Source organism: Arctopsyche grandis, chromosome 7, assembly GCF_051622035.1.
Source record: "Arctopsyche grandis isolate Sample6627 chromosome 7, ASM5162203v2, whole genome shotgun sequence".
NCBI lineage: Eukaryota > Metazoa > Arthropoda > Insecta > Trichoptera > Hydropsychidae > Arctopsyche > Arctopsyche grandis.
The window spans coordinates 12,272,766-12,300,028 of NC_135361.1; the positions used below are offsets into that span (position 1 = coordinate 12,272,766).

The window sequence follows — 27,263 nt, forward strand, 5'->3', positions numbered from 1 at the left end:
CTCATATAATCAATATAGTACATATGTATGTACATACGATATAACTTTAGTTTTGCTTATAGAACTAGCAAATTTGGTATACGAGTTTGAAAGTGGTCAAAGGTTTGGATCAAAAAACCTCCTTTCAAAATTTATTGTAATAGTTTAAACCCGCCCAAGCAACGCCAGGAATTTCGGCTTTTATATTCTTCATGTACAATTGAATTAATCTTTACGGTATGAAGAATAATTCAACCGGTATTCAACCGATATAAATATCGTATTCATATGAGGCCTCCTAGTATCAAAGATGGCCAAAGACCCCTTACTAATTTCATGAAAGATATGTAAGTTTGATACTCAGTCCTGCTTTTAATATTAATTTAGTACCAAGCTTAACCGGTTTTGACAGACAACTGTTAATTACGGATTTCTTATGACCAGCAGTACAAAATAGTATTTAAGCATTAAAAAGAAATGACTAAAAAGCGCCTTTGTCCTCATATGTATTATTTATTTATAATAATAAATGGTTCAAAACCTCGCTAAATAAAATTATTATTACGTATTTTTATATAGCGAGAAGGAAGAAAATTTAATTATTGTTTAAAAAAAAGGCCAATTGAAAATCCGACGTTGGCTTCGTCACTAACTCTATGAACTAACTCTCAGGTATACCTATAAGCGGATATTTGTGTTCGCGCGACGGTACGCAGGTTCAATTCCGAATGAATTTATACAAAGTTAAGGTTTTTATCGATTCATTATTATGCTCGGCTTGCGTTAGGACACACACACAGAATAGCGTCTTTATATATGTATATAATATATAAAATTGTAAATATAATATGTGTTCAATATCTATTAGTAAAGATTAGAGCCGTATTCTGAGCTTGAGATCATTCGATTTGTACAAATTAAAATAATTTAATTTTAAACGAGTTTGGATGAAGTTTTAATTATAGAGTTGAAACTACAGCTAGATGAAGTTTAATTTGTATGAATTATTCATATCAATAGCTACAAGAAAATATAATTTTCAACATAATCTAATTTCAAAAGTTGAATTGAATACACAAGTTTGTGCAATGTTTTAATTTAATGTAATCAATTGAATAAAAACGAAATCAAAAGATATTTTTACTAATAGAAATGTATAATAAGTAATGTAGACTTTCAAATAATGAAATCTTATTATATTTTGATTCGATTGAGCGAAAAATTTCATCATTCGACGTTGATCACAATAACCGGCGACTGTTTGTGCGTCGCGAGTAGTGTTTATTCATTATACGAGAGGTCGAGACTTAGAGGTCAGGAAAGAGGATTATCTCTCCAACAAAAGAGTTTTTGATATTTTAAAAGCACTCCCACGCTATTCTCATTTTACATTATCATTTTATACTTGGTATTTTCATTGTGCCCGGTCCCGGAAAGGCCGTTCTCGGATAACTGTGGCATAATGCGGAATGCTTCCAGGACATTCTATCCTTGCGTTCAAATTTACACACCGAAACGTACCATATATGTATATTAATAATAAACAGCGTACAAACACAATACCTTCAGCTTTATATTACATAGCAATATCGTGTGAGCATTGACGCTTTAGCTGTTAGGTGAAGCGATGCAGTTTTCGATGCACGAATTCGCATCGACGTCGCTTTTCCTATCTGCACCCCTCGCATCTATACATTTTCCGTCTTCAGCGAATTTCCCGCACAAACTGGCAGTGTCATACGTGACGTCACTCCACCTAATATTGAATTTTCCGTACCACTAACCCTTATTTTATGTATGAGCTTCCACCGACGGCACTCTAGCAAATATACCCTTACGTTCTACTGTCAACGCTCATAACTCAGAAACACTAAAAAATAGATACATAAAAAATCCGCAAAAACGGGGACGGACTGAATTTGAAAAGTAACGAAGCACGAGCACCTGATACGAACCGGAGAGACCCCCCCCCCCCCCGAGCTTTGGACGGTTTCTTTCTGCCATTCTTTCTTTCTTTGAAATTCTACTGGAAGTTTTAATTGCTTTTTAAGTCATTAAGAAACTTGAACGACGGTTCGAGTACCCTTTATCCTTGGAGACTAATAAAAGTTTGATCATCTATCGGTTCATTCGACAGTGGACCATTGCAAAGTTGCATCCATCATCTGGTCATAGACTCGTACCGAAAACGGTTAAAATTGATTTTCTTTTATTTTGATTAGGAATTAAATTAAATCAGCATTGGAATTTCAAGAACCAACCAACCGTAGAAAAAAGTTTTAAAGCAATAAACTATTATGCTGATATTATTTTTTAGTCGGCAGCTTTACATATGTATTAAAAATTTCCATGCAATTAAATGACAATGCTTATGTATTCATCATGAATAATATAAACTTAAATATTTAATTCATTTCTTCTATTATATATATACATTTGGTTTTTAATTAAAATAATAATCAAATGCAAACATTTGTAAACACAATATGCTGAAAGTACATCACGTGTTTAATATACGAAATGGTGACACAAATTTTCATTATTTTCAATCTACTTAGTATTTGATTTAATTTAATAAAGGCAAAATTCATTTGTGTTCAGAGAACAGGACTGAACGTGGTCTGTGATATGAATCTATGTACAAACATATATACATAGTTGTTGCAGATATTATACATATATGCTCTTGATTATATTAAACTTTTAATGGTTATATATTAATATTGTATAAGTGAATCTTGGGTACGGTTGAGAAAGTTGAATTTTCGCTACAAAAGTTTAATATATGTAGAATCAGAGAGTAAATACGTACTACATACATAAATACTATATCTAAAGTGAAAATCCGGAAATTACATTATTTCACAAAGCTTTGAAAGTTTATATACTGATACAAGCTTTTAATATATGTATACATGTATTATATATTCCATTTAATATAATCAAATTATATTAAACGAGAGTTTACTATTTTTATCAAATTATTTACTTCATAAACAGACATAATTTTCAAACATAAAAATAATTTAAAAGTCTCACCTGAACTTCCAGCTCAAAGCCAGGAAGGTAGCTAAGCGGCACCGGATGAAACGGATTATCATATGGAGATGTATGAAATTCGAGCAACATTCTAGAACCACTGCTGACTATATCCGGCACCGTATCTCCGCCGCAAAGTCTGACAAGCACTGGCGACGACTTACTACCACCGTCATACACGGTCAAATAATCTTGCACTATATTGCACTGGTCCCAAATTCTGTAAAAACACAAAAAATACACCCATTTAATATATGTATGCATAACAAAACAAAATTGAAACACGGAAAATGGAAAACTCGCCCGCTTTATTGGCCGTACAGAGAACGAGAGAGAGAGATAGGTAGGTACCCGTATCCGATTGTGTCTCGTCCGCTTTTGGATTTAATTCAAGAAACTTTGAACATTTCGTGTATGAATATGATGATGTTTATTGCTCTCCGACACACATGCGAGGGTTGTATCGGGATTCTGTGCGATTTCGGGCATTGTAAAGTGGCACAAGGGAACGTGTGCCAAGAAGGTACAAAGCGCACACGCGTGACACTCATAAAAATGACTGAAAAAGACACGTGCCGGTATACAAGTGTAACAAAACGTTTAATATAATATGTTTGGATGGAGACAAAACAAAGGGATTTTTCGCGACGCTGTTTTCAAATATTGATGCAACGTTTTGCACGTCGAATAGGTGAGTAGGTGCTTTGTATCTTGTCTCTAAAGTGGGTCTTCTCAAATGGCTCTCCGCAAAGGTATAATACGAAAAGTCTGTAAAGTGTATGTTAAGGTTGCACGAGAATTTTCAATATGTGGACGTTTACGCTAAATGTTCCTCTCGTGTGTATGTTCATGTACGAGGATGAAAATGGTGTACTTAAAATACAATAGTATGAACTTTTTCGAGTTCTAAATTGAAAATTGTAAAGGGCTTTTATATGTTTTAAAAAAACATAGTTTTCTTAATGAATCATAATAACATAGGAGTAAACTTTAAAATATACAAAATTAATTTTGGATATGTACATATATACATATAATCAATATCAAGGTAGCACATGCTATAAGCAAATTTTGGATAGCAAAAACTTTTTAACAAACATTTTTGTAATATTGATGCTAATGATCTTTGTTAGTTAAAATAAAGTTGAAATTTTTTTAAAGAAAAGTTAGTCAATATTTAAAAAGCATTAGCTAAAACATCAAACTATTAATTAAAGGTCTGTATTTATTTGGTCAGTAAATAAATCAGTTATATTGTACGAGTGGTTTAATCCGTTTTCGCTCAGTGTTTGTAATATAAACCGCTTAAACAAATGGCTATAATAGTAAACATTCATTTGTTTTTTTATTAAATTTATTTGAATCGAAAAAAATAATATTCAACGATATAATATCGTTGGCATAGAAACTTTGATTTATTTGATGACGTCACGCTTACGAACCAAACAAATATACATAGAAAGTCTCTTTCGAAATTATATATTAGATTATAATGTTAGTTATGTTAACATTTATATTATTGAGTTTTATCATCAGTTATATTATATTATAATCAGTGAGTTATACATATGTACATATGTTTGTATTATTGACTGTTGTTTGTTTGTTAAAAAACACTTAATTTATTTATATATTTAAGAAACAGTTTTTATACCAAAAAGTTTCTAAAAATTAATAATAATTGAAAAAAAATTAAAAACGAAGAAAAAGCATTGAAAAATAGTAGATATGGGATATAAAAAATTAAGAGGTTTACTGACCATTTATTTTTATGTATATATATAATAGTACAATATTATCACTTAATTTTTGTAAATGACCATTTTTTGAAGTGAACTGACCAATTAAATTTGTACAGTTTTTTGAAAATATTGCATTATAAATCTGGTCAAAAATAAAATGAACTTTTTTCAACGACTTCGAGTATGTTTTTAACAAATGGTTTATAATATTAATTCATAAATGAACCATTATATTTAAATGTGGAACATGTCCATTTTTCTCCATTTCGAGAAATATTTCGCAAAACATTTAATATAATGCTTTGCGTTTAATTAAAAATATTTAAAAATACTGGTGGCCTGTATTACGTTTATTCTACATTGCAGAGATTATGGACATAACAAATAAAAATATGTAAGTGATAACAATTTGTGAATTACGTCAAACAGAAATAGTGTTTTTGGAACTGAAAATTGGATTATCGCCACTATAACGGCTCATATAATAATATCCAGATAGGCTGTCTCTTGTCAAAATTTTTCAATTTGAAACACATACATCCATACATACATATGTATGATGTTACGATTTCATACAAAAATTTCCATTCTTCATTATACCGAATATTGCGAATCATCATAGAAAAAACTCTTCACGAAATGAACCAAGTAATATTATATTAGATACACTTTGTATGATTACATACATAGGTAGATACGCGTTTGATGGATAAATTATTTATGGCATGAATTAATTGTGCTAAAACAGAGCATATTTGAATATTTTATTGAATAAACACCCAAAGAGCATTCTCAAATATGGAAACCAATTAAAAAAACATTCAACATACTTCGAAATCAAACCAATATTTGGCCACAACATAGGAAATTGGCTAATTCGACACCGGCGCGCGCGCCCACGAGCCCAAACTTTGTAATTACCCGCGGATGTAACGCACGCTTTGTTAATTAAACTTCGCTATTTGACTTGGCCGCCGCAGCCGAGGGGTTAGACAATTTAGATATCCCCGATATTTCGAAAGTTGAGAGAGAAGAGCGCGTGTGTAATTTAGTTTGGTCGACGTCGCCGCGTTGATACGGGTCAAATCCTCGAATAAACATACGCCAATTCGATATATTAATTAAGTAAGTTGGGAAACTCACTCTCTTTCACTAAACACATACACAAAAACTTTCAGCGGACTTTTTAAACTAATATAGAAAACCGGAGATGAGATATCCGCATCGTCGTCAGCTCTTTTACAACTCATGGCAATTGTACACACGTGTTAATTCATTCTCACATATGTACATACATACATACGTACATATGAGAATTCAGGTTGTATCATCACTCCTTCCGATAGGCCATTAGCGGTGGAACTTGGCGGGTTTATGGACTGTTGACTAAGCACTCGTGGCGAAATCGTCGCATTGTTTCCACGGCCGATAATTAACACCCCATCGGTGATGGTGGTGGTTTTCGTTCGACCCTCTATTGCCTTCATACACAGCTTTGATAAGGTACAGATACGTGTACGCACACAGATTCGCACGCGAATGTATGTACGTGGCGGCCAAATGCTAAAGCAAACAGAGGGTCCGTGTTCGTATCTATTCAGGTTTCTCGTTATTTTTAATATGCCCTTTATTGGACTGCGTAACGAGGGTGCATCTAGATCCACACCCCCCAGCAATGGGGTACAATGGAGATCGAGCCCTCTGATTATTATAGAAGATGGCGAAATATTAATTGCTGTATAAACATCATTAAGCCAAACGACGTCGGATTTTGCTCCTTGGGCAAATAGCACTCCCACGTTCGGCGGTGTAAAATCTTTCAAGTGCCTCATCGATTTGGAATGTCGCATAGTTCGAGTGCTCAAACTTTTTTTTTATATTTTACGAGCTCTATGAAAGTAATTAAATTTAAATTGTTGAATTATTGTATAGGCACATACATACATATATTATTTAGTAATCAATTAATGCTTCTTCATGGCCCGATAAATATTTCTTGCCGATTAAATGCGTAAAATAGAAAATGATCAGTAGATCAGTAGCTATTAAAATAGATATAAGATGTATTGTGAGCATAATTTAGTAATAATAAAATGCATTTAAAAATCTAAAATCAAATATAATCAAATTATTATGCAGTATTTGTAATATAGTTATAATTAAATTAAACGAAACCATATGTATAAATTGTACATATGTACATGTGTGTGTACTAAAATATGATTAATTCCATATGATTTGAACTTTGTTAGGTACGTTTCCGTCGCTGGAGGAAGTAAGAGCGTAAATTTCAAACAAAGCTTCATTTCCGAGTTTAAAACGGTGTTAATTGCAGCATAGATGAAGTTAAGAATGCACGAGAATACACTTCGGAAACAAGCCCCCATCTTTACCACCCACCCCCTGGCTCCTTTTACTAGAGAATCGTCTTCTAATTATCATTCCTCTGCAATCGGGTCACGTCTAGACTTCCCTAATGACTGACAGACAGACTGACACTCTTCTACCGAGATCGCGGAGAAGAGATGCTACAGATGGAAAAGGAGCGGTAAAGGTATTGGTGCTAAATTTCATCGGCTCCAAATCTCGCTAAGAATCTACAGAGAAGGGAGATGTGCAAGAACACTTGAAACCGTGCGCGAAAACGACTCATAGCAATGAATACAACCTAATTAAGTTATGGCGTCGAGATGAATCACGGCAAGGAAAATTCTATTATATTATAAACCTCTGTGTTAAGAGTTTTAGCGAAACACGGAAAATAAATGTCCAAAAAACAAAGTAATAGAACGACGTATCATTATGGAAAAGTCACTATGCACGAACAAAAAGATATTAACGAACTCAATAAAATTAAAATATTTATATTCTCAATCCAAAGAAAGCTTTATATAAAACTATTAAATTGGATTTTTTCAATGATCTAATTTCATAATAAAAATTATGAAATTCGTTCTTTGAGAAAAAAATGTTGACACATTTCAGAAAAAATGTGTCTTTAATTAAGAATTTGTATTCAAAAAAGATTTATGAATTCTGTAACCGTCAAAAATAAATTATATAATTAATTTTTTATTTATTTACTATAATTAAGCCATAGTGACAATACAGATACATATATACTCCAGGGCGACACTGTAGCTAAGCATATATTATGTATACATATGTACATACTGTTGTATACCTCGCTTATCACAATAATCATTCACTTTCTCACATTCATGTACGTGAGTAACAAGTCCATTAAAATTCCTATAAAGGGATAGTCAGATAAGACAGGAGGGCCGGACTTTACCTAACCCAGGAATGTCGGATTTTTCCCAACCCAAAAGATAAAAATCATTTATAAAGATCACGATTCGATCACAAAAGTTAGTCAACACCATCGAGACTCCGAGAGTGGTAGTCATAAATATCGACCCCGCAAGTGACGGCCAGCACAGCAGCAGAACAAAGTGAACCAAAGTTAATTGGTGAAACAAAGCTATACGCATCTCATTTTAAATTCATCATCATTCCATAATTAAATCTGTAGTTTTCGAATATATCTACCAATAACATAAATATAACGTTTCTATGATGATAAAGAAATCTTGGTTTGTTAACCAAGTAATTTAAAAAAATATATATACTATGTATATAATTTTTTTTTTTAAAAACTTACCTCTTCTTGTTTATAAAATTAAGACAATATATAAAAAAACCTAATTAAGAAATCACCAATTCTCTCCGTAAACTTTAATCATGAGTATGGCAAAGTGCTCAATCTGCCATAGCGAGAGTGTGGACGATAGACGTCACCGTGAAGGAAGATGCAGTATTTTCAAACGTGTCTATTACGATTATTTTTCACCATGGTAATGGCGGACGTCATTTCCACTTATATTGATGACCAAACCGAGCAAAATGGCAACGTTCGAAAACGATCGGATAAGAACCCAAACTTCGTCAGACGACAAAATCGATTCTGAACTAAGAAAAGGTTAGTAAAAAAATATATATAAACTGCGTTTTGGAACATGACAATATACATAGGTAGGTACATACATAATTATCTCGCAGATAAAACTCAGTGAAGAGATATACTTTTTGCAGTGAAATGTCAGATCTGACATATTTGGCCAAAAATCAATATATATCGCGTATTACATTACATGAAGCTAGACGCCAAATTTGAAATTTAAATATACACATGAGAGTTAAAACTACAAATATTTAAATATTAGAGATAACGAGAACCTAAAGAGCAAATTTTTTAAAATATAGAGTGAATTATAGGCGTTTAAACAATTAAAATCTGATATGGCCATATCACGGCGAAAAGGTTGAAGATAGATTATAGTAGCTTGCCGTCACCGTACCCGAAATTGTGGATATTTGATACGCATTGTATACGATATTTTATCTCCAACGTAATGGCAGACGATACATTAACGTATATTGATGACCAAAATGAGCAATATGGCAAAGTATGAAAACGATCGGATAAGAGATAAGAGATATAAAAAATTACCACTAACACGAAAACAATGTGAACTGTATAAGAGGTATGTAAAAATAATTAATAAGTACAAAAATAAAAATTTAAACATCAAAATATTGTTGCGTAGGGGTGGGTGGAGGATCCAAGTAAAAGGCCAACAGTCGTATCACAGCATTTATTGATGATTATGGAGTTACACGCAGTGTCACTGCTCAGTCCAGAATGAATTATATCGCCTACGTACCGCCTGATAAAGGGTAGATCTCTCAGGACGCCTAATCTGTTTACCTGTTGTAAAGTCACGTATTCGGATATGTATTTCCAAGACATTGGGTCTTCCCGTACCGATTCTGAGAAATAACTAATAACGGTCATTGTTTAGCCTAAATGCACTTAGAGTCCAGATATAATCTTTGGAAGTAAGTGCATGCATTTAGTTAATCCGATAACAGATATCCGTTGGTCTAAGTGCAATTCGCTCAATCCGCGGCGTACGTAACAATATAAACAAAAATAAAGCATGAAAATGATGTAGTAAAAAAAGAACAAAAACAATGGAAGAAATATTAAAAAAAAAAACAAATTAAATGTGAGATCTCAAGCAATCCCTCAACCAGATCAGCATATTTTAGATTGAACAATGTCTATGGAATTATGTCTATTGTGTTATGTATGGAATTATGTATATTGTGAAATATAATATTTATAGCCATACAAACGATTTTATCGATTTGGTTTATAGAAATTTGTAATTTTAAATTTGTAAATTTGGTAATGAATAGTTATACATATAAACAAACGAATGAAATCCAAACAACTTGATCAATGACATGTGTCGACCCTAAAATCACCATACGCCAATTAAACCACATATACACATCACACGCCAATTTCAGTTTAATTACCCTCATACTCCCATACAACCTAGCACAGTGCAACAGTACATTATTATAACACGAAGCGTCATATTTCATATTTGCCGGTTGTGTGAAGTGCTCCCGTACATTATAGCCCGTCCGCCCCTCGACAAAGTAAACGTTTCGGTGCAAATTTGCACTAGACTCGAATGTTTGCCCATTGTGTTGCACAATTTGAATCCTCCACCGAACTTGCTTGCCTCCTCTGCTTATAACGACGCGTACGAATTCGCCAAAATCACACGTAAACTCGCTCCAAGCCCTCCAAAATCACGGTTGACGATGGCTGAACGCAGCGCAGCGACTGCACCAGGTGTATGACAAATACAAAATTCGACACTTAACCGTATATGAATAGTGATGATAAAGTACGGGAAGATTTTCAAATTTGAATAGATCCAAACGACTATATGAGATGTTTTTCATAAATATTTAAAGCTTGGCTCTAGTGTATCAAAGATACATAATTGAAATTTAAAAAATGAGTAAAGTGGAACGAAATTTTAAAGCAAGCTAAATATAATTTGCTACTACATTTTTTGGAAATTGCATATCTGTCATATTTTGTTTCGTCTTATTAAGTATTTTCATTTTAAAATACATACTTAGCAAGACGAAGTCATTAAGTTAAGTATAACATTTTTATTTTGATCTATTTATTGACAAATACGACTATATTTTTTTATTTATATGAGACAATAAAATAATTCTTTGTTTGGAAAGAGCCGTATGTCAATATGAGAGGAAATTAATTTTCTTTTGATATATGAGCCGCTATTTTTGAAATTGGCGAAAGTCTAATTTTTAGTAACAAAAACACTATTTCCGTTTGAATTAATTCAAAAATCACTTATTTTAATTCGATATGCCCAGAATCTCGGGAAAGCAGAATAAATGTATCACAGGCTACCTGTATTTAAAAAAAATTGTATTTAATGTTTTGCGAAATATTTCTCGAAATGAAGAATACTGTACTGATACCACTTTATCAAAGGAGATTTTTTTTTCTTTAATATATACATAAAGAACTCTCCAAAGAAATAATTACTTTATTGACTTTAGTATGAATAAAATCTAAAGTCATTTTTTTTTTCAATAAATATGTAGATCAAAATGAAATTTTTTTACTTAACTTTAAGACTTGAACTTTGAAATACAAATTATATAAAAGTAGCAAAACAAAATATTTATTTCACGTTTAAAATCATAATAATATATATTAAAAATAAAAACTGAACCTTGTTTGGAAGAAGTGATTTTACACATCACATGGTTTGATTTACGTACATTGCAACTATCAATGTATGACAATTATAAAAAAAAGTAATTATATTAAAAAATTACACTGTGTAACAAAATAAATCAACGGAGTGGCGACTATTCAATATTCACCAAATTTGACCCATTGAATTCAAATATGATAATAATTTTCATTGGTTCCTTCTCGTTTATGAGAAATGAGCGTTTAAAAATGCGCAATTTTTTTTAACAAAGTTTCGACTTTTGCAGTAATAAACTCAAAATCCAATATAGCTGCACCAAAAGTGAGCAATAGTCGGATGTTTTTTTATTGATTGTGATTTTTATTGCTTTAAAATATTTATAATTAATTATCTAGCGAATTTAAAAGTCAAAAATATACTTTTTTAGCATTAGATTTTGAGTCAAAGACATTAAAGAAATTTTTCAAAAATCTGTAAAAATTGCGCATTTTCTTAAAATTTCGTATCTCATAAACATGAAGAAATCAACAAAAATCATTGTAATATACTAATTCAATGGGTCAAAATGAATAAAGATTGATGTTTCCACTTCGGTAAGTAAAAAATGTAATTTTTTTGTTGCCCAGCTCAGCAATTTCTTTCCAAAACCACTCGCTTACAGTAGTTTTAATTATTTAAATAGTAATAAAAATTTAAATCACATTATATGTACATTACAGGTATGTATTCAGACGATCAAAAATAATTTATTTAAAATTGAAAATACCTATTGATATTAAAATTTCAATTCCGAGAAACAGTTGCCAATGCATGTCGTTTACGTCAACTATGCAAGTGTATTGAAACATAACATACACGTCATTATTAAACACAATACCGGGGTATTAATTACTATTAGGTTAACTGGAAATTGATATTGAACCATCCAATTAATTCTGAATCATTGTTGAGACAAATACTACATTTAAATTTTAAAATCAATTGGCTAAATTTATTACATAGACAGATACGCATCTCATTATATATATAGTACGTATGTGAATTTACGTAAATGCCATTGTGTCGAAACTTTAAATTAATGTTTAATATTCAAAGTTAACCAAGGTTGTGGAATACGAGTGGAAGATTTCGTATTAAGTTTGACTGTTTGACCTTTGTCAACTTTTAGGGTCGTATCGAACTGATAGTTAGTTATGCGACTCTATAAACTTATGGCCTGTGAATAGAAGATATGTAATGGCTGTATTTTTAAAAATACACAAGTTCATATACAATCTAATTTTATTTTATTTATTTTATTGTTACAAATCAATATACACTCGCCATTACAGATTTGCTCCAATGCGACGGGTGTACGTTAACGAAATACAGAATACATAAACAATCAGAAATACAGTAATACATACATATACAATCAGAATATATAGCATATAACAATTAATCAGAAATAATAATCATAGAGACATCTATGGATTATTTTAAGATTTATTTTTGTATACAATTTTTATACATATAATAAATACGAAATTATAGAGATGTCTATAGAGATATCTATAGATTTCAGATTACTGTGTATAATTATTACAAATTATATACAGGCAGATTTTGTGACAACAGGATTAGATCTAATACCAATTTTCAGGAACCGTTTCAGCAATGATCAGATAAAATTGGCAAATTCTGATAGAGAAACGATCGATTTGGAGTCACAAAACCCCCAAATCTAACCAGCAGTGGCGAAGAGTCGAACCTTTGACCTCGGTGGTGCTAAATATATACGCTACCACTAAGCCAAACTGCTGGCTAATGTAGTATTTATATTATTTGAAGTTAATTATTTTATTTAATACCATATTATATACACATTATGAATACTACATACAATATCTGGACATATTGTACAAAATTAAAATCATTTTATATTATTTAACTGTCAGAAAAGTAAATGGAAAAAGTTTCGAATCATATTGGGATAGTAAATTTTTTTTTCTATATTCGACTGAAATCAGTACGAGTGCTTACACGGTGTTGGGTACAAATTTAGTCTGCGGTACAGAGCCGTGGCAATTAGTAGCCACGTTGGCCTGTCAATTAGGGAAACCCGGCGAAAACTTGCCCAATATAACCACCCCCTATAAGCCGGCCCTTTTAACCCTACCCATTAGCAAGACCGGACTCGCGAACCGATCGCCGTCACCGTGTATGTATGTATGCGGAAAATGGTCGTTTTAACTACTACACACGTATACGTTATACAAACATACATACATACAAGCATCAGGAAAATATTTGGAATCTAGCTATCGGACCACCTGTGTATAATTGAAATTGTTTTAAATATATATTGGTAAAACCATAAAAATATCTATAAGTATATAAGCAGGTGAATTCAAATGTAATGGAATTGTAAAAAGTAGCACTCTTCCATGATATGAGTGTATCGAATGCGAAGGGACGATTCGAATCTTCAATTTGGCGTATTTTGTTTTTCGTTTGACAGGTGCTGTCAACGAACGTCAAAATGAAATTGATATTGATAGTTAAATGCTGACTGTTTCTTTTCGTGCGAAAAATCTTTAAAATTGACATTCGATCTATATACGACGCATGCATGCATCCATTTTTATTTTATATTACATTTCAGGTATAATGTTAAGGTATTTAAGAATTAGAACGAAACTTCTGTTTTTTATAAGCTTTGTAGTAGTTATTTTTCACTCTGTTAGTTCAGTAACATTCCTGGCCGTAAAAAAAATGTGACTGTTTTTGAACCACTTCCACTCTCCAGGTCGCGTTGATATCTTACTGCCATACGGGTTTTAGCTAGCATTGAAGTAAGTTAATGTCTCCGATATGAAGCTAGAGGAGTTTAAACATTATCTAACTCATTAAAAATTACTTCGGAATCTTGTGTCAGATTGCAGCGATGACAGCTAGCTATCCAAACACATATTTCTACCACCTCTTCACAATTCACAAGCTAAGCAGTTAAACAGTTATAACATTTACTTTTTTCACTCTCATATAAACTTAATATTACAAGCTTTTATACTTTCTCATATACGTTTTCAATTCACTCATAGATTAAATAAAGAAATATATTGGTGATATTCGTGGCCCAACTGTTGAAGTGTTTTGGCTAAACCTATTACTAGCTGTCACTTGGTGCAGAGAGTGTTGAAGAGAGAAGTCTTGAAGCGTCCACACGCCTCATTAGTAGACCAATGGAGATTGTGATCCTCAGGAATGAGGTTATCGGCAAGAATATATTAAGTTTCGAGAATATTTGCATTAGCAGAATGAAAATACTAAATGTACTGCGCATTGAAGAATTAGACTGCTTCAAAAAAACATATTATAAAATTATTATGCAAAAAAACTTTTTATTAGTGTTAATTTTAAATAATTTAAACGAAGATAAAACATTTGTTCAAAAAGCATTGGTAAAAAAAAATTCTTTCATAATTTCTAGTTCATCTATTACAATTGCAGAATTTTTTGCGTCGTAAGGCGAACTGTGTTTCAAGCAATTATTGGATTTTTATATAAAATATTAAGGTATCCGGAGTTAAAATTAAATCGATAAAACTAATATCTTTTATTTTAACCTCGGATCCCCCCACAGCGAAAGGTTCAACGATAGGAAAATCAATTTTCCCCTTCAATACTCTTCGCCGAAACTTTCGCATTATTTTTCATACTTTGACAGTTGATAAATTCAAGCTTTGATTCGGCAGGAAATCGAAATTATCGAGGATCAAAAAAAAATCTCTAAGACACAGACAAGTTAATTGTGTTTAAAAGGATTTTTGTTCATATCGACATAACGACCGTCCACTTTTCGAAAATTGAAGTGGAAAAATACATTACGAGATTAAAGCGTCAAGCTTTTCCACTATACACCGCAGTCGGTGGGTGGGCGGGTGGGGTTTTGGCAATTTTTGCCAGGGATTTTGTGTTTCGCACAGCGACGACATCATCAGGAGCGGGTGGCTCTTCTGCCCTGAGGGAATTTCAGCGGACTCCTTATGAAAAGCAATTTGGCCAACAAAGTTTCATATTTAATGTGGACAAGATGGAGGACAGAGTGCCCCCTCTGGCCCCTCCATCCAGCTCGTCAACGTCATTTGCCTTCTCATATTACCAAGTTCCAGCCGGGGCCCGGGTCCCCATTAATGGGCCGCGACGAGCAACAAAGCTCCGACACACAATAAGCACAAAGCATTGCTACGGCAAGACGGATAACCGGCAATTTGTTAATGTTGAACCGTCGAGTTTCAACCGCGAATTCCTCGCAAGCAAACTGGGCCAAAACGTTTTCGATTGGACGCGCTCGTTGTGGAAAATGCGCGTGGGCCCTTTGTGCCCCCTTCTCTACAGTATTAAAAAAAAATAAACATTTTTAAAAATATTGGACGGACTATACTATACAAAATATTTGGGGTATAGTGAAAATTTTTATTTATATAAACGATACAACTGAAACTTATGTATAAAATGACGTAGCTACTACTTATTCTACATACATACATACATACATAACGTATATAAATCAACCATTTAGCTTAGGAAAAAACTCAAAAATTGCACAAAAAATTCGCTATAGTTTATTTCAGGTAGTATACTACTTTAACAACGTATTTATGTACATATGTCTGTTGTATATAAAAGCATACCGTTTAATAACTAGTGCTAAATTGGTTGTACATAAAGACGTATCATTTAATGAGTGTGAAAAAAACAAATCTAGTGGAAATTTAGTGAAAAAAAAGTTTTCTAAAGAAACAGCACGTACTTTTCGTAATATTTGGATGAATCTGATCTTCAGTTTCGAATCATGTACATACAATTATAATAGTGATTATTTGTTTAAAGAACCTCATAAGTATTGAAATTGAAAGCTTATGACCAAAATATTGAATTAATACTTATTTTATCTAGCATATCATATTAGTTAAATCCCAATTATTTTATATGAGCTTCAAAATATAAGAGATTTATAATTTTGGTATGTAACATAGGAGTTGGACTATCCAAATTAATTTGAAATATGCCAAATAATGATACAATATGTGTACAAAATGATCGTATTTGACAATATGTTGCAATACTGTTTAAAAAAAAAAGGGAAATATTAGAATAGATATTTAAATTTTTTATATTATAATATATAAAACCGGTTTTACATTAGAAGACAAATAAAAATGCAATGCTCAGGCAGAAGACATACCTATGTATGTATGTACATATGTACATACATACCTATAGTCAGTGGCTACAGAAAAATCAAATGAATGTTTGGCTTCTACCAAGTATGTGAACCCTAAACAACTGTCAAATCTATCACTGCAGTTATCCAGCATTATCTGGATTACATATGTACATACATGCATATATTAACTATTATGTACTGCATTTGAAATCTGAGATGGAAATATGTATGACAGTTCAATTGTGATGCAAAATTATCAATTGGACAAAGCTGATGTTCAATGACATATGACCTAATCTGAGTATTAACCTACCTCACAAAGCAATAACATCAAACTGATAAATTCTCAAAAATACTATAAGCAATGAGATTTCAACTAACCATTATAATTCAACTCGGTATTATACAAGTTTACGCGTGATTTAGGCGCGTTTCCATCGATTTTCCGCAAACGCCAAGCGCATTTCCACAAACAGTTCAATTTCCCGGCCATTAGCGGCGAATATCCGAAGCTCATTATTATTATTATCGTCAGCATCATCGCAGGAATTTCGGAATTCGATACGCCAATTTCTCAGTTTGTTTGCATGTGAGCATCCACTGAAATTACAGCCGATGATATCCCACTTTGATCAATGCTCGAATTCCGTCACGGTGAGTATACCACAATTAGTATACAAATATGTACATGAGATCCGTATAATTTGATTAAATTACTTTTTTTATGTTTTAATCAAAAACGGCTTCACTACGAAAACCATTTTCAATGTTAACCACATACTGATATTTTTCATTTAAAAAGAGAGAACGAAATTGGGATGGAACTTTTTGATGTGCAGCTTATTAGGTATGAAAAAATTAAGCAAAATTAATATTTGATTATAAAAATACTACAAAAAACTATATTTCTATTTATCTATACAGATATACATGATGTACATAATGTATATATCCATTTTATTAATACGACATATACATATGGTCGACATTGTACATAACTATTATTCAAGGACAAACATCGATCATCAAACATTAAAATCATCATAGAGACATTTATGGACGAATTTTTGCAGCTTTTTTAAATATCAACAAATTATGAGAAGCTGTAAACTCAAATTTTGCGAGAAATATCACAGGATTGCCAATTTGTTGAAACAATTTCCAATGAAATCAGATAAATTGGCAAACTCTGGTTGGAAACGATCTTCCTGAAAACCATACGTATATCAAAGGTCTGGCCAGCAACAAAGCCAGAGATAGTACCCGTGACCAGAAAATCGAAAATATGATAACCACTGATGTATGTTGATGTTTAACTTTTATAGGTATACGTATAAGTATATATTTAACTTTTAACTGGTATAGTTTTTTTATTATCTTATGAATAAATTACATAGCTACATACATATGTACATATATGATGTATATGTAGTCTATTGAAATTACTTTAATAAATCTCCAAGAAAAATATCATTCATATACAAACAATCGATAACACACATAGCCATAACCAAATCAAAAGCATTACATGCCAACCACGGATCTACATATGTTACTGATTGATATCTACATACTTATACCATTTTGAACGCATTTTTTTTATTGAAAAATTCTTTGCAGCATTAATCTCTGCATTATGAAATAATTGGAGGCAATGTTAAAAACTTTCAAGTTGAAGACTTGTATTATCATGTATTATCTGGTAGTATAAATAGAGCTGCTAAAATTCAACTAAATTTAATTGGTTTTTTAGGGTATTCTAATAGAAGATATTTACATTCGTTTGATTTTGGTCAAACTATATGTATAATAAAGCAGTAAAATAAGCAGGCCAGAACCTCTGAAGCGCATCAAAAAGATGTGACTAATATTTCAATAAAATAATGATCACGAGTATGTGGATTTATATGAGATGTATGTACATATTTGAAGACGATGAATTCGTTTGATTAAATGTACACAATTTGCTTAGATTCCAGACGGAGCCTGGCACATTGAATTTGACGAGTCAAAGTGCAAGCGATTTGAGAAATTTGATTTGCCTTTAATGTTTGCAGCGAAATCTTTGAGTTTGCTTTTAGCCCCCTGCCACCGTCGCAGAGCAATATTAGGCAAATAAAGACCTTTGCCCGGTCGTCGTCAAAATGTTTATTGATGTTTGAGCAGCTGGGTTTCAGATTGAACGAATTAATCCCGGCTTAGTGTTATTGGTTGCCGTAGTACGTAGACGTCGTAAAATTGTACCTATTGTACATACAATGTATGTACATATACTGTATATATAAAACATGAAATATGTATGCCTGGATTAGTTGGCCGTGTAAAGCTGAGAGCTTTTGTTCAGAAAGTATACGGCGATTTCAGCGCGGATGGGAGGACATTGTCTCCGGTCGGCTTTACACTTTTCCGCGCTGAAAGTGTCCCTGTTTAAACTTTTTCATTGTGTTATCTACACCTAGAGATGTTATCCGAAAAAGGAAGTTCTTTTGTTGGCCGCAGACGCCCAGCTTCTGTCGCTTTACACTGAAAATGTGCTTCGTCTATATAAAACCTTCGACTCGCTCGAATGTACGAGGTGAATCTTTAGCATGTAATATAGCACACTTTTTGAGCGGAAACATACCTTAAATAATTGAGCAGATACATACTGGCTGAGTTTGAAATCGGACAGCAAAGATATTTATGAAGAAATTAATTGAAATTTATGCAACTTAAATCCACATTTGTATGTACATATATTCAACCGAATTTTTCTTGAAAAAGTGTTTTAAGTATCTATCAATGAGTTCATACTCCTTATTTTTCTTCGCTCGTTTTAAATTATGTCAATATTAGTAGATATATAAATAAAAAATAAATTGATTAAACTCACTTTAATACTCGTTGACTTCGATCATATTTCACCACTTGATCTTTAATGTGGATCTTGTTACTGTTGGTCTGCCTGACAGCTAGAAGTGCATGTTTACCCGGAGGAGCCTGAAATGTATTAAATAGTATTAATATAAATTAACAATTCCAACAAACATACGAAATTATTATTTACAATGCACACGCTAAGATTAAAGGTAATGTTTTTAATAGGTTTTCCTCTTGTTGTTGCGAAACTTTGTCGAAATTCGAAGGCTCGTCTCGCATTCGCGAATCGGACTTTTCGTTCGTTCGAACTTTCCCGATTTCCTTTTTGGGGTTCGCTTCTCACAAAGCGAAATCCTCCCGGGCTACAGAGAGGAGAAAAACTTCTCCACCTTTTAGCGATAGCGTTAATTGAATGTCAAATTTTCAATTTGGACCGAAAACTAGAAATCTTCGTACCCCTGCAGCCAAAACAAAACGTCGGCGAAAAATAAACTTTCCAATTTGCGCCAACGCTATCGGCAAAATCATCGAATTTCATAATATAATAGAAATCATTAGCCTACCTTGAAATGTTCGATTTTGTAAAGGCACGTGACATTCCTCGGATAAACTCCGGGAAAATTCGGAGATTGTATCCTGCAGGTCCTTCTGTCACAGCTCGTAAGTATCCTGTCGCAGTAAGTACCCTCGACCAAATCTCCTCTCCAAATGGCAACCGTTGAATTGCCATACCTCAGACTGGCTTCTGACTTTCTCAGAAATTTAAAATCCAATTTAAAGTCGAAGTTATATCCGATGCCCTGCGAATATAAAACAATCATAATAAGCTTTCATTCGGTATGAAAAAAAATAAATCATATGTATGGGTGGAAATATGTGTGAGCGTATAAAAGTTTCGTCGCTCTTTTTCAGTAATGTAATATCAAATAAAATTTAAAATTATTTATCCATTAAACGTCGACGAATGGCTAATGCAAAAGTTTCAGATGCTCGCATCTGAAACTTTGACAATGAACCGTTGTGCGAGATTTAAGGGGGCCCGGGGATCCCGCTGTGCTCGAAACGGAAGGGCCCCTCAAGCCCCCTGAGATGATTTTTATGTTAGCGAGTGACAAGATATACCACTCAAGATGTATGTGAAATTCTTTGTGGCCCTTCCGTTGAGGATTTAATATTTTCAAAGAGATTTTAAGACTTTATGTACGTAATTTAAAAGTGAGTTGAATACTTGTGAATGAATTGCTCCGTGTTCTTTTATTATTATTTTTATCAGAGCGCAAATTTCTTTATTATGAGTAGAAAGTTTATTACTGTTATATAATACAGTTAAGTGTTACGGATATACCGTTAAAAAAGATAGAGATACAGCATCAAAAAAATTAAATCATAAAATATTTTATGAGATTTTACTTCCAATAAACATATTTTGATTGAAACTAATAAATATTGCTTTTATTTATGCACGGATTAATCATAATGACTACATATACATATACAATTGATTAAGTATGTACACAATGACTTATTGATCGTTCACGAGTCATTGATTTAATTATCTGTAGCGTGTGATTGCTTTCGTAATTACATATATATATAATTATAATAATATACACGTGTAATTTGAACAGCCATAAGAATGAATTGAGGCAATCTATCGATATAAAACATTATTTTAATATTGTTGGTATGTAATTGTAGAAACGTAAACTCTCCATGAATGCGCCGATACTTTTATTTTGATATATTGATGAAAAATTATGAAATATGTACATAGTTAGAGGGTAGACATGTGCATAACATTGCAAAAATCTATACAAACATATACGCCTACACAATATTGTTGCAAATATTTTCCTACTGGAAAAACTTTTCTCTCGCGACACCTGACAAACGAAGATAAAAGTTTCAACTTTGACAATTGTCTACGCCTGTAACAAAATGTCCACCTGCGAAGGAGAAAAAGCCCTTGACAGGTAGTTTCGGGCAATTGCTAGGACGGAAAGGAAAAAACTTTTCGACTAAGATAAAGAAAACTAAGGGCACCATAAGAAAACTTCGCTAAAGGCGCGCACACTTTTTGTTTTGTTTTGCAATACGGTACTTACACACGTACGAACAATACAGAATACGCGTGTAAAAATAGTATTTGGACCGAAATTTAAATCATAAGTAAAACAGTATCGGCATTGAAGGCATCCTTTCCCGTTTGCGCGCTTCCAATTTCAGTTTTGCGATGGAAAAAGGCAAAAAAATCGAGGAAGGTTCCCTTGGGGGTGAGACGCAACAGAAGTTGGGGCTAAATTATGGAACCCTCGAGACGAGGATGCGAAGGACCTTAGAAGTGTTTACCGTAAAGAAGGAAAAATCAAACAATCAAACAAAAGTGTAACGGCGATACGGGTTCCCAACAACGAATCGAATTCCAATACAATAAAATAAAATTTGATACAAATTTTAATACAACTAAAAAATGCAAACATCGATCCTCCTACATTTATTATTTCCATTCCATTATACAATGTTAATTAAATCAATCGAGAATTTCTAAATGACTCATTATACTAGACGGGGGCTATATTTTCTTAGCGAAAACTTTAACGAAATAACGAAAATTTTCATATTTTTGATCAAAAATTAATCTTTAAAATTAAAATGTTCGTTGATATTAAGATTTGATTAACATTTGTCGACAGAGTGATTTAAAAATTGAAATCAAACATTTTTACGAATACACTATTTTTAAATCATCTGGAATTATCGAAGTATAACTCAAACGTCAATAATTAAACAACGAGTTGAAGTGTGTTTGTACGATGGGTTTCAATTTACATATACATATGTATGTATGTACATAAATATTTATGTTACAGTCCGCGTTCACAAAGGTTCGTTCATGAACATTTTGATTTTTAAATGCTTTTTATTATTACGAAATTATGTTCACAATACATCTTATATCTATTTTAATAGCTACCGATCTACTGATCATTTTCTATTTTACAATTTTAATTTAATATTCTAATGTTACTGTACAGCATAATAGGAAAAACCTATTTCCAATTCTTTTAAATGCTCATAATACAATACATAATATTAATTAAAGACTCTCTAAAGTGGATGACCTAAAGCAGATTGTGTTTAGGTAATCTGTTCATGAACATACTAGTTTGTTCATATACGAACTATTGGTTTTAGTTTGAGTGCTAACAGTCAAGAACCATCTTTAAATAGACTCACCCGGTGTTGGATGATTTTTTTTAGCTGTCAAAACTTTTGAGCCGTCTAAATTTTTGTGATGTCAAAACGCCCTGAATTTCAAAAATAAATCCTATGGAAAGCACATAATGATGTTGCTATAATTCCGGTTTCCACTATTTCTTAAAACATTGCAACCCAGGTTAAGCATGTATATACATATGTATATGTACATACATACAGGATAGGACAAACGATTGAAATTACTCAAACTTACGCCAAATAGTTTGTGCAAACTATTTCGTTTGTCAATTCGTTATTTTGCTTACACTATAACTGGCCAGATTGGCATCAAAATCTAAACTTAGGTTAGGATTTATATGGAAATAAAAATAATGCAGTTACAAAAAATTGACAAATACAAAGTACGGATTATTAGATGGGAAATAAAAATGTTTAAACGGTGTTCGTGCATACATATATAATTATCAGAAATAAAATTTAACGCGTTTCACATCGCGTTAAGAGCGACTGCTTGGGGGTGGATGGGGTGGAGTTGTCGGTGAATGGGTTTTGATCTAACACCCTGAGAGGCAGATGGGGCTAAGCAGAGGACGAGTCACCGTTATACTGTTAGTTTCCAACGGTTATACCAAGAGTCATAATTGCCTGCTTGGCAACTCGTTGCGGCGTCTCTACAAATGGAATTGTCGTGTACGCCGAGTTAATTGCAAAGACAATCGTGTCTTTATCATTTCGACGACGACTAAGACGACTCCGACGCTTCTCAAACTGTGGCACGAGCCGTAGAACCTGTGGGAAAACGCTCGAATAAATTCTACAGCCTCTTTCCGCGCTCCAGAAGAAATCTAATGAAGCCTGAGCGCTCTATTGAGTTAATCGATCGACCAGAATTCAGCTACATATTTAATTTCATTTGGGTTAAGGCAATGAACTTCAGAGTTTCATATCTAATTAATAAACCTTGTAGACTCAAATCGAATTAATTAACCATTGAAATCTCGTATGTATATAAGTACATACATAGTATGTACATTTATAATTATTTTATAGAAAACATTTATCGAGTGTGACTTATGTACACACATGTGTAGATATATCTCAAAAGAGTCAATAAGTTATTAGAATAATAATAATACAGTTTGAAGACGAACCGAATGATTCAGTTCATTAAATAGACTTATTCTCTAAATGTACAATACCTTATCTTTTAGAAAGTATTTCTATTTAAAAAAAAATATGTGATGAAATTTGGGTTATATTTATTATATAGTACAATCCACACTCCAATTTGATACTAATTATTTTTTAAATCAAATGATATTATCTTAGTATAACGAATCGTGGTTTCTGACTCGAGTACATGTAAGTCTCATTATACAACTTCATACATACATACATACATATTAAATATTGGTATATTATAAAATTTTCCGATTAGTTTCTGCAACACAGGAACGGTTGCGTAGTCTCGAGAGACTCTTCGAGATAAACGTCGCGTCCTCTCCCGGAACGAGTAAGATGAAGCAAACAGTGCTTAAGAAAGTGTATTACTTCTCGTAAAATGCGATTCTGCACTCAAAATGCAAACTCGATGAGACACAGACGTTTGCCACCGTTGCTGCTCCTGCAAATCCTTTGTGCAGTCGTCTCGTTGCAATTGCACCCGATTGCACCGAGAATCTCGATGCACTTGTATGATACCATTCTTCTATTCGAACGAAACGCAATAATGGTAGGGCGAAATCTGTGGCGTACTTATAATGACGCTGTTGTAGTGTGAACGCTTTTCGCGAGTGTTGAAAATAGTAACATTTATCATATCTAATTATAATTATTATTCGATAGCTATTCCTATTGTTTACATAAATCACTATGTCAGTGTGTGGATTAAATTGTAAATATTGATAAGAGATGTCAGTCAATTAATGTAAAAAAATAAGTGTATATGGGTCAAAAATTTACAAACATTATCGAATGACACTGAGATAAATGTTAATAGACATAATGGAAGTATAATAATTATTATACTAATAATTATAAACATTAATGTATAATAATCAAGATATAATATATATTCAATAGTCGTATATAAAATTGTATGAAACTTTTTATATTACATTGACCAATAAAAAATCACGTTTTTGATATTGTGAGATTATTTCGCAAATTTTTCAGATCACCATATTTTTAAAAATAACAGCATTTTTTTAAATGCTCATATCTTACAAACGAAAGCAAACCAACAAAAATCAATATCATATTAGAATTAAGTGGGTCAAACTTAGTAAAGACTGATTAGTTTTCGCTCCGGTAATTTTTATTGTTACTCAGTGTAATGATTCTAAAAACGAGAATAATCAATTGAAAATTTTACTCTATATAACACAAATATTTTACTGTAATACAAAATAATATAGGTCTATATAAATTAATAAATCATTATATAGTGTATGTAGAATTCATTAAAAAGTAAATTTGTTTATATAAAACACTTCAAAATGAAGGCAAGCTTGAAAGGAAACATTCTATAATCAAAATTAAAATTACGTGTCAGATTTTCGCAATTCCTCATCGGAATAAATTTCATCAAAATTAATATAAAGGTGAAAAGTGTTCACGAGATTGAATATACGGACATATTTTCGACTTGTTGGATGGCCGGATTTTAATATAATTTCAATTTTCATTAAAAAAGTGGATGTAGTGGAATTAGATTTATGCGAATTCCACACGTTACTTTTGAGCGTGCGTAATCTGAAACAGAATCGACTAGTTGTGTCCGTTTTCGGATCGGTTAATTTCAATTACATATTTGCATGAAGTTCTCCAAAAGCAAGACTTGCTAAAACCATCCATTCGAGGGGGTCTTTGTGCCCAGATCCCACGTCGGATGCTGGATTGGCCCTTTGAACGGAACAATTTAGCACGCGGATGCGAGTTAACTGGCGCACAAAGGTTCACTCGCCCCGGTTAAATTATTTAACTTTTACGTGTCCATAGCACCACTCCCACGGACACAGATTGCTGAGCTTTCCTTTCGGTGCATTATTAAAACGTTTACGTGGCGAGTTTAATCTTACACCGTACGTATGAAAAACGAGTGGGAAAATTTCACGTCGTCGTTTCAAACGAACGTCATCGATCGATCGATTTAATTGGATTTACATGCTGATTGCACGTACGTTTATTTATCTAGTTCCGTTCAATACAAACGTTAGTTTTGTACAAATTTAACAAGATTACTTCGCATTGGATTGTGTGGACACAATGTGATTATTGCGAATCGCGTCCAATTAGAGCCAGCGCTTCAAAATCCGTCCTTCATTGTAGCAAAAGCAACATTTTAATATTTTTTTTAGTATTAAAAAAACCAATTTACAACACCAAAGCTTAAATCTTATTATAGATAAGGAAATGAAAAAGCGAGTGATATTTTTTTCAGCGAGTGAGTGAGTTTGAGAAGCATCGTATCGAGTACGCTTCGTGCGTATGTTTTGCAATCGTTCGTTGTAATTAATTGGGTTGACGTTTTGCGTTTAGAGTTTTCCAGTTGCATACGTACCTGAAATTGCATTCGTATGCAAATATTCCGGTTATTGTTATAACTAATAACAATATTTTATCGCGATAGAAGCAGAATGCCGCAATACGTAATGGAGTAGTGCAGGTCGGCAGTAAATAAAGACTACCAAAAACGATAGCCATAAATCTAATGTAATGTATGCGAACTGTCGGGGAGTGTTGCTACTGTTGGGGTGGTTGCTGCACGGCCTTCGACTCTGCAGGGTTTGTCAACCTTTTTGCCCTCTTTTTTGTGGAAAATAATTGAAGAATATTGAGATAAACGACTCCATGTGCAAACAAAAGCTATAAATTTTATGCTTAAACGTATTTAAACTAGTCTACACATACACAAGCTAAACTACTTTCAGATATCTACATATGAATGTATGTACATATCTCTTCAATAGGATCTACATATGTAAGTTTTCATTCAGATTAGAATAATCACTAAAACTTTTAAAGCATATATTTTCCACATACATTCAGAAGTATAATACTATAATATTATTTTAAAACAATTAAAAGATTTAATTTACAAATGTAACATTATAAAAGCACCAGTGTTATACCCGATGACATATCATCGCATGGGTGTTGGTATATTAAGTTATTAAAAAAAAAAATTAAAAGAAATGTGTCGGTTTGATCCGCACGCAGTCGAATTTTTTTCAAAATACCTTTTAAATATGTTTAATCAAATATTTATATTTAATTGTTTAATATGAAAAAAAGGTAAAAACTACCTAACTACCTACATGGAAACAATATAAAAAACCAATAGAAAAATTAATTAATTCATTAATTAAATTTTCAATATTGGGCAGTAAATTCTCTGCCAAGAGGAAACATTATATATAGAAGCAAAATATTTATAGAAGTTTTTTATTTTAGTATTGTATTCGTATATACATTTTGGTAGTGGTTTAGTTGTGACGTACATACATACATATGTATGTCGAATCGAAACGACTATTGTAGTACGGCGAGTGTTATCTTAGACAGCTAGAAAGACAGATTGACAGAATA

The 27,263-nt window shown here is 32.5% G+C and overlaps 1 protein-coding gene across 1 annotated transcript in view; it reads right to left on the reverse strand.

The window, feature by feature from the left end:
- Positions 1-27,263, reverse strand: part of LOC143914059 (uncharacterized) — a 211,921-nt gene that overhangs the window by 55,116 nt on the left and 129,542 nt on the right. Inside the window, exons 4-6 of the mRNA XM_077434149.1 lie at positions 20,018-20,254; positions 19,468-19,574; positions 3,019-3,238 (exon numbers count right to left, since the gene is read on the reverse strand). Coding sequence (XP_077290275.1) covers positions 3,019-3,238; positions 19,468-19,574; positions 20,018-20,254 — 564 coding nt within the window. The remainder of the gene's footprint in view (positions 1-3,018; positions 3,239-19,467; positions 19,575-20,017; positions 20,255-27,263) is intronic.